This window comes from Meriones unguiculatus, chromosome 1, assembly GCF_030254825.1.
Source record: "Meriones unguiculatus strain TT.TT164.6M chromosome 1, Bangor_MerUng_6.1, whole genome shotgun sequence".
Lineage (NCBI taxonomy): Eukaryota > Metazoa > Chordata > Mammalia > Rodentia > Muridae > Meriones > Meriones unguiculatus.
The window spans coordinates 187,547,960-187,562,465 of record NC_083349.1 but is presented as its reverse complement, the minus strand read 5'-3'; the positions used below and the strand labels follow the sequence as shown (position 1 = coordinate 187,562,465).

At 47.5% G+C, this 14,506-nt stretch overlaps 1 protein-coding gene across 1 annotated transcript in view; it reads right to left on the bottom strand.

Annotated features, from left to right (window-relative positions):
* Positions 1 to 2,693: 2,693 nt before the first annotated feature.
* Positions 2,694 to 14,506, bottom strand: part of Rdx (radixin) — a 61,897-nt gene continuing 50,084 nt past the window's right edge. The window contains exons 15-16 of the mRNA XM_021641240.2: positions 5,416 to 5,507; positions 2,694 to 3,234 (exon numbers count right to left, since the gene is read on the bottom strand). Of these exons, the coding sequence (XP_021496915.1) occupies positions 5,441 to 5,507 (67 nt within the window). The 3' untranslated portion in view covers positions 2,694 to 3,234; positions 5,416 to 5,440. The remainder of the gene's footprint in view (positions 3,235 to 5,415; positions 5,508 to 14,506) is intronic.

The following is a 14,506-nucleotide window of genomic DNA, read 5'->3' as shown; positions in this document are numbered from 1 at the left end:
GCTCAGGGGCTGGTAAGTGAACCTGCCGGTGTCACCTCTCCTGCTGATTCCTCAGATGCACTCCCACTGTGAGGCCTTGTCACACTGTCTCCTGACCTGTGAAGGTTTGTCTCTTAGAACTCAGTGAAAAACAGAATTATACAACCCACTTCTCTCATCCTTGTTTGAAGTCTGGTGTTGTGTTTGTGTATCTGTGCACAGGGGTCTATGGCTATATTGAGAGGAAATGGGACTCTGCCCTTACATTGCCATTTCAGGGTAGAAGTCCAGCTGGCTTACATTTATCTGTGTCCTCCCCAGTCTGAAGCAAGCATAACGCATGGTCACTTGTTTGTCCCCAAGGCCATGGCTAAAAGAGTCACTCATGCTCACCAAAGAATGTTCACCGGCCCCTGCTTAGCAAATGCCACCCAGCTGACTCAGCCTTGAGAACATTTGGTTCTTTCAGTGTCTGAGGAGAACAATAAACACAGCTCCTCCTGTCAGACAAGTGCTTCTGGGCCTTATGTGTGTTTCCTGGTGAAGGAGCCTTGGCCTCACCTAACAATGTGCTGGAAATGGAGATGTGTGAGGCAGGCCTGTGGTCTGCACTGTCAGAAAGCCTGAGAAAGGACCCCAACATGGTTTTTAGAAAACCATCCAGGTGATTCAGATGTACATTAAATGAGAAACACAGGACCAAGCAACAAAGCAGAAGATTAAGTAGGTGGGGCTGGAGGATCACAGTGAGTCTGACAGAGGCACTTTGCTGGAGTGTCCAGACCTAGCCTGGAACAGTCAGACCTATCTACCACTGAATCTCAAGAGAGCAGGACTACCTTCCCTGTGGTTAGCTCTGGGAGGCCATGGGGTGTGGATAACTGTGGACTTTTGTGCAGACAGCCAGCTGCCCCGAAAGACAGCATGAGAAACAGGGTCATTCACAAACTCTCCAGTCAACGTCTGCCTCTTCCTGGAAAGGCCTGCAGATTGGACACTAGGACAGGAGCTGAGTGCTCATATGTGTGGCTCCTATGTGGAGAAGGGAAGCCTTCCTACCCGTGTGCTCTTTCCGGGTGCATTAGAGGCCTGCTCCCTCTCTGCTGGTGACACTATAGACTTTGGGGGTCTGAGCCATCCACTTCCAGCCTATTTGTCCAATGATGTGCAGAAGGGTCCGAAAAACAGCCACTAGAGCATGAACAGTGAGGGCCTGATGTGTTCCTCTCTGCATGGGGAGCTGGACTTGGTGACATCTGAACATAAACACTCTTAATTCTCCTGCCTCAACTGCCCATCTGTGCCAGCCAGCCAGCCACCTTCTGTTCCTAGTAAAACCACATGACTTCTTTCTCTTTTCTAAGAACACACATTACAAACAGAAATTAAATGTAGAAATGGAGATGTCGGACTCATTCTTTCAATCCAAACACCCCGTTTTACAGGAGAGGAGCAAGGCCGGAGCAATTGGTCCAAGGTCCAACCACTAATCCCCACTAATTTATAGCAGAGCACACACTGCAGGCCCCAGTCTTCTCGCCTGCTGAGGAAACCCGTAAGCCTCCTCAGCCTCTGCCTCGGGCAATCTCCCAATAGGATTAGCCCATATCCCAACACAGACATCTCTTTTCTAATGCCTTCTGCCTGTGTCAGGCACTCGCCCTAGACAGAAAGGATCTATCCGTAAAAATGGCGATGACTGTGGATAGCAGGCTCTCTCTTGAGCCAAAGACTGGAGTCTCTGCCAAGAGCTGGAATTAAGGACAACTGTGATATAGTCCGGCAGTATGGCCAAGGTCCAGAACTCACAGCCTGATGATTCCCAGTTGATTCTGGCCCTTATTGGTTTTTTGTTTGTTTGTTTGTTTATTCGTTTATTCATCCATTCATTCATAATACAAAAAGTAGCCTTTAATGTGCTCCAAACCTCCTCTGCCACAGTATGTTCTAATCTGGGGCTCTGAGGCATCCCTGTCTTTTGACTGGATGCCAATTTCTGCTTATAGCCAAGGAGAGGCCTACTCAGGAATTTGATAAGATACCACCACAGCAAAGTACATGGTTATCTCTTATGTTATAAAAAATGCTGATAAAAAAGCTTGAAGTGCATGAGAAGGAAGTGTGAATGAACATCTCTTGATAGTAGATAAAGTGTTATGATTGATAGATAAAGGCCTGCTTATGAGCCCTCTGCATTGCCATGGTACCCTGAAAACCACTGGCCAGTGAAAAACTCTATCGTGACATACTTTGTTCGCTTGTTATGAAAATCCTTAAAGTCTACCTTTGTGCCTGGCAAGAACTTGACACATTCAACAGATCTTTGCAGCACAACGCATTTCTAAGGCAACAGTTTGCAATGTGACTCAGCTATCTGAACAGTCACCCTCATGTCACACAGCTGAGTCACACTGCAAACTGTCACCCAGTGCTTCAGTCCTTGCACATTCACGGCTCGCTCAGGCAGGCCGGGTACCATGGCATGAATTACTAATGCCTCGTCACATCACATGCCAGCTCTGCTCCTGAGCCCTCCTCACCCCTCCCCAGACACTGGCTCTCGTCTTAGTAGCTCTCACTTGGTGAAACTGGAGACGAGAAACTGAGATGGCGGGGTAGATCCCAGCGGTCAGTAGGGCCTGTTGGTGAAAGCGCGGCACACAGCCGCGGCCTGCCACCGAGGTGCAAAGTGAAGTGGGAATCCAGGCTCCAGGTGCTGTCAGAATATATTTATTGCTACATTTATATACAATTATACAAACAGCCCAGACGGGGTGGGGGGCGGTATGTCACATTGATCTTTGCAGATTCCACGGGAGCACACACAGGAGGACGCCACCAAGTTTGTTCTCAGATAAAAGCCGAAGATTAAGTCGCACACGTTAGAAAAAAAAAAAGTTTTAGAGTCTTGAAACTTCTCCCATATATTCCATCTTATGAGCGAGTCATGCAGAAACAAAAAGGGTGAGGGGAGCTGGGGGATGCCTTCCAGCATCTGAGAAAGTGGCAGCTGAGAGCACAGGGCTGCAGGGCTGCGACATTCTGAGCCCTGGTCCATGGCCTGAGCTCTGGTCCTAGGAAAGGCAGTGAAGAAGTGACGACAGCAAGAGGAAAACCCATAGCAACAGGGAAGGAGCATCAGGAAGTGCCCTGGTTGACTGAGGTTCCGGAGGTTGGGGGTGCGTGTGGTCAAGATACAGGGCTATCTCAGTACATCCTTAGTCTAAAGCTCAGCGTGGAACAGCCACCAGGGACCTGTATGGAAAGATAATGTGACAGTCAGGAGAAAAAGAAGACATTTCAGCATAAATATTAGCAGAATGGGTTGCAAAGGGCGTGGCCCTGAAAACTCGTATTCAGCACCCTGGGAATGTTTAGGGGCTGTGCAGGGGATGGAATGCTACTGAGGCTATGCCAGGGCTAACTCCAGGGTGGCCAGAGTTGTTTGGGGCCTCAAAAGAAAGCAGAGCAGGCTTGGGAACATTCTGACCCCAGAATCATGGTATGGATATAAAATTACGGTCTAAACACTGCCTATCACATCAGTCACAGACATTTCTGATATGAAGGGCGTAGGGAGGAGAACGGTCTGAGGAGTGGGCACACCTTACTGACACATGTGGCACACACCTCAGGTCACTTCATATTTCAAGGACCCCGCACAGAGAAACGTGAGGTCAGAACTGACCTGGCCTTTGAAACACACCTCAGCCCAGAGGCTTGCAGAGAACCTAAGGAGGCGTAAAGGACAAGAAGCCCACAATTCACGAAGGTGCTCCGAACCAGCCTCTGGGCTACAATCTGGTCCTGAGACTGAGCAAACCAGTCAGCTAGTGCCTGTCTGTGGCTTTGAATGTCACCTCTAAATTCTTGCCAACAGAATCAATCCCACAGGTGGGCAGGATGACAGTTCTGAGAAGCCCTGAAGACGGAAGAAGTAAAGTCTAAAGAACAACTAAACCCTCTTCCGGTGACAATCGACTGTGGAGGCCGCAGCCCTTCCAAGGCTGACAACTCTATGACATTTCAGGCTGAAAGATGCGGCGACTGCCAGCTCCCTTGTTCCCTTCATGAATTCATCTCTGGATAATTCAAAAGCTGTCATTTGAGCTCGGCTGCTCTCCTGAGTCACACAGACACTTCTTTTTCTGCTTCTGACAATAGCTCGGTGACAGCCTCTCTCCAAGGAGCCCCTCTGAAGGGCACAGTATCAGCAGGTGAAAATTCATGAGAAAGGAGGCGATCCTCCAGCCTGCTTGAATCTGGGGTTTTTACTAATCCAACAAAATAGGATAGGTAAATTTCTGTACCAGAAGACAGGGTTTTGAGGTGAAAAATTATGGAGAATATTGTTTGTGGAAACCTTTGAATGTTGAGGGTGTGTTCTCAGCAGAGATGTTTGTTCAAATACAAGGAGAAAGAACAGCTGGATCTGTGAATTTACAGCTGCCCCCCTCTTTAAAAATGAGAGAGCACAGACGCAGAGAGGTGCTCTGCGGCCTTCAAGTGCACTGTCAGACTGTGACACTTCCAGTAGTATCGAAAGGCATCCGAGAATCTGGCGTGACCTGCGCCTCACTTCAGAGAGTCTAAAGTTCAAGCCTAAAGGAGTCATTTGTACACTTCCTGCCCGTATTCGAGCCCAGAGGCCTGTTTCACCACATGAAGTCTAGATGAAACCCTGCCACGATGGATCATACGGCACATCTTCTCGCATCCATGTATAAGCAGGTGGGGAGAAATATGGAAGAGTCTCCCAGAAAGTTTGGGGGACCCCACCTGGATCCTTCACAGTCTTTTAAGATAAACGAAAGGGCTGTGGTTTCGGTCACAACAGTTTCTGCCAAGGAAATGAAGTAATTTTCCAACAACCTGTCACCGAGGTAAGCACATTGAAATGATTTTTAAATGCAGCCAGACTGGGGAAGGTGCGTAATACTTTATTAATCAGGCTGACGAACCAGTTCTTTGATTTCTCTGACTCGACATGCGCGTACAACACAGCTGTGTGACTTTAACAGGGCCGGCAAAGTGCACGTGTCACGCGTGGGGGGCACACTCTGACGCCCCCTTCCCATTCGTCCAGAGTCTTTCCCAAATGCAAGAGGACGTCCCGCCTAAAGTAGCCTTCTACCAATCACCCGGCCACGGTCACAGCGGGAAGCTCATTTTCATAACGGAGCTGAGAGCCAAGTGATTGACTGGAGGATGGCGCCCTCGACTGGTGAGGAACCTGCAAGACTGGGCTGTGGGGAAGGTGGAGACGGGGCAGGGTGGGCTGCTGCGGCGCCCGCGGGCTCAGCTCCTCCAGCTGAGGACAGTGGCTAAGGACGCTGGCCAGCAGGGGAACAGAACAGGTCCTAGGGGACCCCAGGATCTCTGTGTGTCCCCCGGGGGCACGGGCACATCCCCGCAGCCGCCGCCAGCTACACTTACCTCAAGAGGAGGGAGGCTTCGCCGGCTACATCTGCTTCATGCTGCTTTGGCAGGAGCGCATCTGGAACAGGGCGTACAGTTTGGGTCCCCACCTTGTGGAAGAGACATCAAGAGGTTAGGAAATGCGAAAGCAGACAGGCACAGGAGCACGGGGCCTGGGGGACGGGGGCAGGTAGCCTGCTCGGCCGTTTCCAGGCCAGGAAAATCTGGTTTCCTTAGCGCGGACATCACAGCGCCAACTGGGGAACTCAACTGCGATTCCGATTCCTCTCTAACTCTCCTTGGAGACTCCCCTTGGAAACGCTGCTAGTCTGACATGAAACAAGAATACCGGAGGGGCCTTTTGAGGCAGGCGCTGGGGGGTTCTGTAAGAACTGCAGCAACCGTCCTCACGCTGGCTTCGCAACAATCCAAAGCCATTCACTGCAGAACCTCAACAGAGGCTGCCCTTAGCTTAGTGAGTGGCTAAGGGTCACTTTGAACCTCTGTTCTTCCTGACCCGCCCCGGGGCTAAAAGCGTGCGCCGCCATCTGGTTTCCTGTGGCGCTGGGGCTGGAACCCCGGGCTTTCTGCAAGTTTGTCAAACACTCCTAACATATGAGCCACACCCCCAGCCAGATTTTCTCTATCATTTCACAGTCTCTCCCGTGATCCAAGAACTGTTCGCATCCTTCAGGGGACAGACAGCCTAACGGGCCTCATGTCGTGGCGCCCGCTTAGAAATCAAGCGTGGCTGTCTCTAAGGGAGCGAGGGTTCTCAGTGTACTCTCACTGTTCCCTGCTCGGCTGGTGCAGGATGGCTTCCCGGCCATTCAGGCACGAGCTACAGAGACCTGGGCTGGCCGCAGTGTCGTCTTTATTGGGCTCAGCGGACACGCTCGGACACATGCCAAAAGCAAGGTTAACCCAACCAAGAAAGGACTGCACAGGCCACGCCTACTCATCAGTACGCTCCCACGCTGGTGCTCACAGTATATTCTGCACCAGCAACCTAAGCAATCAGAAACACAAGGGTCTGCCTCCTAAAAGGCACCCGTGTGTGTGTTGGCGGGGGGCGGGGGCGGGGGTCTGTCTCCCTAAAAGCTACTGTGGACGGTGGGTCTGCCGCTAAGCTAGGGCTTTGAACCAAAATGAAAAACTGAGCCTTGCAATAAAACAGAAGAAACTGCAAATTTGTCAAATCTGGTAATAAAAGGACAGAAATAGTGAGTTACTGACAGTTTAGTACTTTTTCTTTAATGCTTGAGCTTGTTAAACTGAGCAGAGTTAACTAGAAATGATTAACAATTAAAACTTGGACATTTTAAGGGGGTTTCAAGCACGCGGAGGATGTTAGCGGTTAGCTGAGCGGGGCTGGGGCTCTGCGTCATACTCTTCCAACCGGATGGAGGGTTGTACCTTTTCCTTTGGTTGACAGTTCTGTGGTCTCCATCATTGACCACTGTTGAAGGAGGCTTAGACTGATGAAGAGACAAAAGCGGAAGGAAAGCAAGGGAAGGAAAAGAATTGTTTAATGTGTATGTTAACATCTAGACAAAGGAGAGTGGGGAGTAAAGAGAAAGAAGAGCAACTTGGAGAAGACAAAGGAAGCAAGTAAAGAAGGCAGAAACTCCCAAGATGGCCAGCAGATGGCGCTGCTACATTACACTACTTTGAAGAGCGGCTCCTCTGAAGGGGAGGACGAGGTACATACTGACCAGACTGGCTGGATGGTCACAGGGCAGGTGGCTCGGGACACGTGGAGCACTGGCCAGAGCTAGGACATATGTTATATTGAGTTATTTCAAACACATAAATTTTAACATTAAATATATGTTCATCTAGTTTGAAAGATAACCAAAACTTCTTGAAGTACCTCAATATGCACAAGAATTTCATGAGTTTGAAACCCTCTTTTGTGAACAAACCTCTTAGCAAACTCTGATTAAGCCTATAAAAGGAATGTTCGTTAATGTGGCAAAGGTCATGTCCCCAACGCTAGGACACAGAGCAATGTGATGTTAGCAATATTGGTCTCAAGAGAAATGAGATACCAGCAGTTAGCACTAAACTGGAAAATCCATCTGACAAGCAAGAGAATAGAAGCTATAAATGCTGGGAAGAATGACTGAAAATGTCATCAGTGCAGAAAATTTAGAATGCCTCAAAGCATCTGCAAATGATTAAAAATAATCGGCATTCAGGAACGCTCTTAAGGCCAGCAGACAAAAAACTAGTTTCATTTCTCCACCCTAGCCCCGAACATTTTCAGTCACAACCCTCAAAAGATTGTGGGATAAGAGTATTAATAATAAACCTAAAAAAAGGAGATCTGTGATCTCACTGTTAACAACTTAAACAACTTTCCCTAACCACATGATGAAAGATGCCAATAAATTAGGATGACATCATTGTTATTAGGAGTCTTTTGAAGCTGTACCGATGTAATTTCTTCCCAGTATAATCTATTCAAACATCTCTCATCAAACACCTTTCACCATAAAACTTAAACTAATTCCAAGATTTACACAAAAGAGCAGAGTCCGACAGAGGGACTTCTCACCGGAATGAAGAGGAGAAACCTCAGAAGTAAACTACATCAGGGCTGAAGACAGGCTAAGTTAAGACAGGGTGGAGCAACCCAGTGAGATGTGAAAGGAGCAGCAATGGTGACTAGAAGGGAGAGCATGAAGAGAGCCTCCTGTGGCAAGAAGGGGGCCTGGAACCCCTGCCTAGGCCCATCCATGCTGCCTGGGAACCATGTCCTCCTTGTCCAAGCCCACCCGCAGCTCCCAGGAATTTTGCTCCTGGAGCCCAGCATGCACAGGTTCCTGCAGCAACTAGGGGACCCTACTTCCTCCCTCCTTAGAGGCTGCCCAAGTCTTGCCAGGATGCACTGCATGAGCCCCACAGGGGCGGGGGTTGGGGCGGCTTTCAACCCTATCATGATTCAGTCCTCTCCTAGGCACTGCAAACCACCTCCCCTGAAAGAAATGAGAGAAAAACAGCCAATAAACTCCTGCAGATGTGCAGTATAGAAGCAAACATAGGAAAATCCAAGCCAGCCTGTCTCCTAAACAAGTCCCTAATTCCATAATAAAGATACCTAACAAAAATGACCTCGGAAGAATGACCATACAAAGAATTCAAAAACACAACTAGAATTATGTTCAAGTTACTCAAGACATGAATATACACCAAAAGGAGAGACAGAGAAAGATGAGATAAGGAAGCCAATCCAAGATATGAAAATAGGAGATAAGAAGAGAATTACTGAAGAAAACTCAACTTTAAAACTTACATGCTGCTGGAAATAAAAAATTCAATAAGTCAAATAAAAAGCTCAGTGGAGATCCAATAGAGTGGATCATGCTGTAGAGAGAATCAGGGCAGAAGGTGTGGTGGACGAGCTAGATCCCTCAGTACAGGGCACAGTCCTTCAGGTGACTCTGGAGGCATCGGGTCAAGCTGAGGTTAAAGGTTTTCCCAGAGCAGGACATGCCCTTGACTACCACAGAGTAAAGCCCCACTGTGACCACACCAAGGTTCCTGGCAGCTGAGAAATCCACACCACTGGCTGTTTGTGGTTTCGCTGTGTAGCCTTGGCTAGCCAGGAACTTATTATGTAAAACAGACTAGCCTCAAACTTAAGGAGCTCTTCCAATCTCCACATCCCCACCCCCACCCCTCACCCCAAGTGTGGGATGAGAGGCCTGAGCCTGCCTGGCCCTAGATTCTCAAATCCAGCAAACCAGCCTGTTTTGTCCTAACAGAGACTTAATCCCCTCCCTCCCCCCCCCCCCGTTTTTTGTAAATCTAAAGCCTCCCTAAAAATAGAAAATAAATGAAATCTAGATGTAAATATAAATGAAGCCAGCTGAAACCCAGGCTTGCTCCTTCATACACCAAACCACACGTGCGGACTAGAGAGCCAGAGCCACACATGTGACAGTAATTAATCGGCTCACAAAGGCAAAAGCTTACAGAACCTGGTAATTGGCCATGCCAGGTGTGGTGGCTCACACTCATAATCCCAGCACCCAGGAAAGCAAGGTAAGAGCTATGAGTTCAAGACCAGCCTAGGCTACATAGAGTGAGCCCTTATCTCAAACAAAAGACCATTTGCCAATCAAAGTTCTAATCTGATAACTAGCATCTACAAAGCTAAATGCATCTCTAGTGATTTTCCCTTAACAGTGTAGTTTTCATTTCAATTCCACAAGTAAAAGTGCTATAGCTTAATGATACATAAAGCTAAATTAGGTCGTGTTTATCTGTAGACACAGAACATCTGTAAAACATTACTATGCTGTTATTCCTTTTCAAATAGTCTAATAAGGCACAAACTGACTTTTAATAAAATAGTCAGCCTCCATTCTGAGAGCTAATTTAACATTCTGCTGTTAGACGCAGACCTCCACTCCAGAGCTTCAGGAAATGCAGTCCTGGTCACACAGCAGCTGACCTCACGTCTCAGCCTGCCCCTGGGCTTCCTTCCTTCCTTCATCTCTTCTCTCCAATCTTGAATTTTCTCCGGTCTGAATTCAGTCCCCTTTACCCCGCTTCTGCTGAGTCCTGAAACATTTTACTAAACATCCAGTAGGAATCGACACGAGCCTGTTCCTCTCTCTATCTTCACTCCTCCAATTTTATTTTTCTATAGGTTTCTTTTTTTTTTTTTTTTTTAAAGATTTATTATTTATACAGTCTTCTGCCTGCATGTGTGTCTGCATGCCAGAAGAGGGCATCAGGTCATATTATAGAGGGTGACCATGTGGGTGCTGGGAATTGAACTCAGGACCTTTGGAAGAACAGCCAGTGCCTTTAACCTCTGAGCCATCTCTCCACCCCTTTCTATAGGTTTCTTAACTTTAAAAAAGAATCTCCCAAGTATCTACATCATTCCCATCCTCCCTCTCTGGCAGGCTTCTCCTGTGTCCTGCCCACTCCCTCTCAAATTCATGACCTTGTCTTTAATTACTGTTATACATGTGCATGCACATATGTGCTTTTCAGTGTTGCACGTATGTGTACGTGCACATTTGGGAAGATAACCTATCGGAGGGCTTATCTCCTTGGAAGAGACTGAGTCAGTCCCCTGCTCTCAACAGCATTAACTGCCTATTAGCTGTTCACCTCGATTAAGGCCACTCCTTGGGGGTATGTGCTTCCTTTGACTTGGGAGCTTTAACAGACAGTGAAAAGATGCATTCTCTCCCCTGCAAGGGTCAACCAGCTATCTCAGTGTGAATTGAAGTCACATTTCCTCATCTTGAAGATGAAGCAGCTGCATGAGCTGTCCACTGATGGTTCTAATACCAATCGCCACCACTCTCTGTTACACCCACACTGAGGGTGCAACGCGTTCCGCTTGGCCTCTACATTAACGGATATACTCACTCAGGGATATGCAGACAAGCCAGGCCTACAAAAGCACTCCAGCATGTCTTGTCACTTTAATAAAGAGCAGCCGTGACATATACAGCCCTGGAACATATACAGATCTGGACAGACATAGTTCCCAGTTCAATGTGAACGAAAATCTAAATACAGACTCTGCTCGATCGTTGTCTTTGGACAAACTACGCGCTACTAAATAGAGCTCACCCCACCAACCAAGGCCAGGTAGAGCCTTGCTGACGTATTTCTGTGGACAAGCAGAGGTGCCCTTCCTCCAGGAAGCTGCACCCCCGTGCGCGTGCGGGGCTCATTAACTACTGGACCAACAGCACTTGTACCTCCCACCCAGCGTATCTTTACCTTCTGTCCCTCAAACCTCTCCTGGAACGCCCTTTGGGCCTGACTCTGGGAATAATGTGGTCTCCAAGGCAAAACTGCTCAGTGGACATGTGGCCTGAATACCATGAACTAGGAAAGACGTGGTCTGAGCCCTTTCCAACTGCATATTACACTGACCTCTGGCTCTGCTCAGCCACCGGTCATAACCCTTCCCTTCTTTTCCTGAAGCCAGCCCAACCCTTTCTTGCCTACAGGTCTTCCGTGTGCTACTCTCTCTTCCTGGAACACTGCAGCAAAGACTGTGAATGAACTGCTGTCCAATGGGATGCAGGCGTATCTTGCCGGGCTTGATGAGCTTTTTCAAAAAAAGAAAGAAAGAAAGAACGGGCATATTTCACACAAAATTAATTTTACCTTCCATCTACTAATTATTTTATTGAGATAATCACCCCAGTTCAGAAGTCAGCCTTCTTCCCCAGACCTGCCAGTTAGATTGAGGAAATGAGCCTATCTTGAGCTGTGTGTGGCCTCACTTCTCAAAATTCCTGTGTCCCTTTGCCTTCTCGCTGACCCTAGCTGCTCAAATGCTGTTTCTGGTCACCTTTCTGACTCATCTCGGAAGATTAGAAGGTACAACCGTGCTGGGGCTCCTATGTCAGAGAAACCATGGTGCCCCACAGACAGCACATGAAACTCCTGGATAGAGTCGGCTAGGCCCTGTGCACCAACCATCCTGATTTAAGTGAAGGAAAGGGAACAAATCTTCTCTTCCTTCAAGTGACAACTTATATCCCCTTCATGGGGATGCTCATGACCTTCTGATGAACCCTGATTATCAGCCCCAATGTTTTCCCTAATTCAGCCTGTGCTTTCATAGGTTAAGTGGAAACAAGATTGCTTTTATAGGTCAAGGATTGTTGAAGATTGGCCATTTCACACAACCAAGCCTAGTACTGAAAAGTGCAGCATTTAAATTTTGCTTACAGAAGCCTTGTGCTTTTCCTCCAGAAAGTGAGCTCATTAGGGCAAGGGCTTACGTCACTATGATGTCCTGAAGGGCTAGTATAAAGTGTCTGGAAGGTTCTAAGCACTAAAATATTTGGATGAATGCACCAAAGTTCTCTTCCCACCAAAGACCTTTAGCAGTTCCAAAAGAGTCTATCTTAATCTAAGACCTCTGCAGACAGGCCAGTTTGAACTTTACAGCCATGACCCAAGGCAGCCCCCCACCACTCAGCACTGCCCTTTACCCACTTCTAGAGCTGGCCTCTGTCCCCAAATTCAATGCCTGCTCACACAGCTAATGCCTTGGTTCAAGCACGGAGATTACTCACAAGTGTCACACTGTGACACCTCCGTGCAAACTGCCAGGGACACCAGCTCTCCTTAACTGGCAGCGCTGCTGGGCCTAAGGGCAGAGAGGACCAGGGGTGATCACATTGACATCCACAGTCTAGCTGACGGCAGCCAGAGACTGACTGCATCAGCTTGTGGCTTATCGCTGCTCTCCCACTTCCTCCTCTGGCTGTGTGTGCTGCTGTAACTCATCTACGAATCCTCTGGGCCTTGACAAGATTATGTCAAGGGATCATGTAAACGCCACATGGAATGTATTTATCCACAGGGAAATTCTCACTTTGCTAGAGATAAGCCTGTGGATTTGGGCAAGTGTGCCAGGCAGAGTTCATGCTCTGCTACCAAGAGCACTCCCTTGGTCTCTGAGGCTTGAGGATCACATAGGGGTGTGTGAGAAACGCCTTCCAGAGCTCTGTACACTCCTGCTAAAAGGTAACTTCAAGTGCCCTTTCCACCACCTGTCTCCCACGCTGGTGTGATCAAAACTACTAACAGCGCCCCTGTCTTGTGGCACTGGGACTCCAGGGGAGCCAACCCTCTGGAGGATTCCAGCTCTTCCCTCCCCGTGTTCTCCTGCTCGGCAGCTGTGTTGGTGCTCCACATGGATTCCATCAGCAGCCCAGCCTGCACATCTGACCCACTTCCCCTTGTGACTTTCCTGGGTCACATGCCACCTCCTGAATCACAACCTCGAATGCGTGTGTGTGAACAAGCAGTGGCAGCACTCCAGGCCTGTTTCTTTGAATTCTTGTACTTATAGAAATTTCCAGAACAGATTGCCCAAAGACACTGCACCCAGTAGATACCTGTACCTATGTACTCTAAGATAATCAACCCTGGCTCATGTCTTGATTACGACCCTTCACAATGACCTGCAGAAGGGACCTTTCAGTCCCTAGAAATGTGTTTGATGAATACTTTCCAGGCATGAGACCATTAAGGTCACCTGGGAGCACAGAATTACTGTAATATGCATTATATTGAAGTAACAGCTTTTCAAATACAAGCAAGAATTGAAAAGCACATGGATATTAACCAAAGTTAGCCAGTACAGTTTTTTTTTTTTTAATACATCTGAAGTCAAAGTTATCCATATCCGCTTCTAGAAAAATGCTCTGGCACAGAGATCTGATTCAAAACTATGAACTCAGTAATCAGAAAGACAGCACAGGGTTAGACCTGGAATTAGAACCCAGAACCTCTAACTTTTATCCAGTTCACTAGGAATCCTCCCACAAGAGATCACAGAGACAAAGGTCCTATGAGACCACCAACAGGTCATTTAGAAGATAACCAGAAAAAAAGGGTACCACTACCTTCAGCAAAGCGACTGACTCATGCAGGTATTTCTCTTAAGTTCCTGGGAAGTGACACAGCCTTCCTGCAGGCTAGCTGCAAGTCTAGGCTTTCTTTAACCTCTGCACCTTTTAGATATGCAGTATATCTCAACATGAGTTACCAAAGCCACCAGCTGTCCTAGCATCAAACCAGTGTGCCCTGGCACGCTTCCCAGGTCAGTGGATGGTGACTCACATTTTCCACTTAGGTTTTCCTATCTAGAAACTTAAGAAAAAAAAAAAAAAAAAAAAAAAAAAAGCAAGATGTAAGTAAAAGTAATGTCTTCAGCAGAGTTCACTTTTCCTAAGTCAGGCATAGTGGCCTGTAAGCCCAACACTTGAGAGGAAGCTGGAGCAGGAGTACTGCATGAGTTCAAGGGAGTAAGAGCCTGTCTTCATAAACAAAACTCCCCAAACTGTGCCCCTTCTAATGAAACATAGTATGATAGTTTAAAAAAGAAAAAATCAACCATAGGATTACCATCTGATCAGCAATTCCACTTACGAAGACTAACTTATTTTCAAACCAAAGTACACAGAACCATTAGTAAAAATGTGGAAATAATAAAATGGTACAATGGTAAAATAAAAATAAAATGTGGAAACAACCCAAGTGCCAACTGACTGATAAATGGGTAAGATGTTGTAGAAACCGTAGAGCATATATTAAACCTCAACAA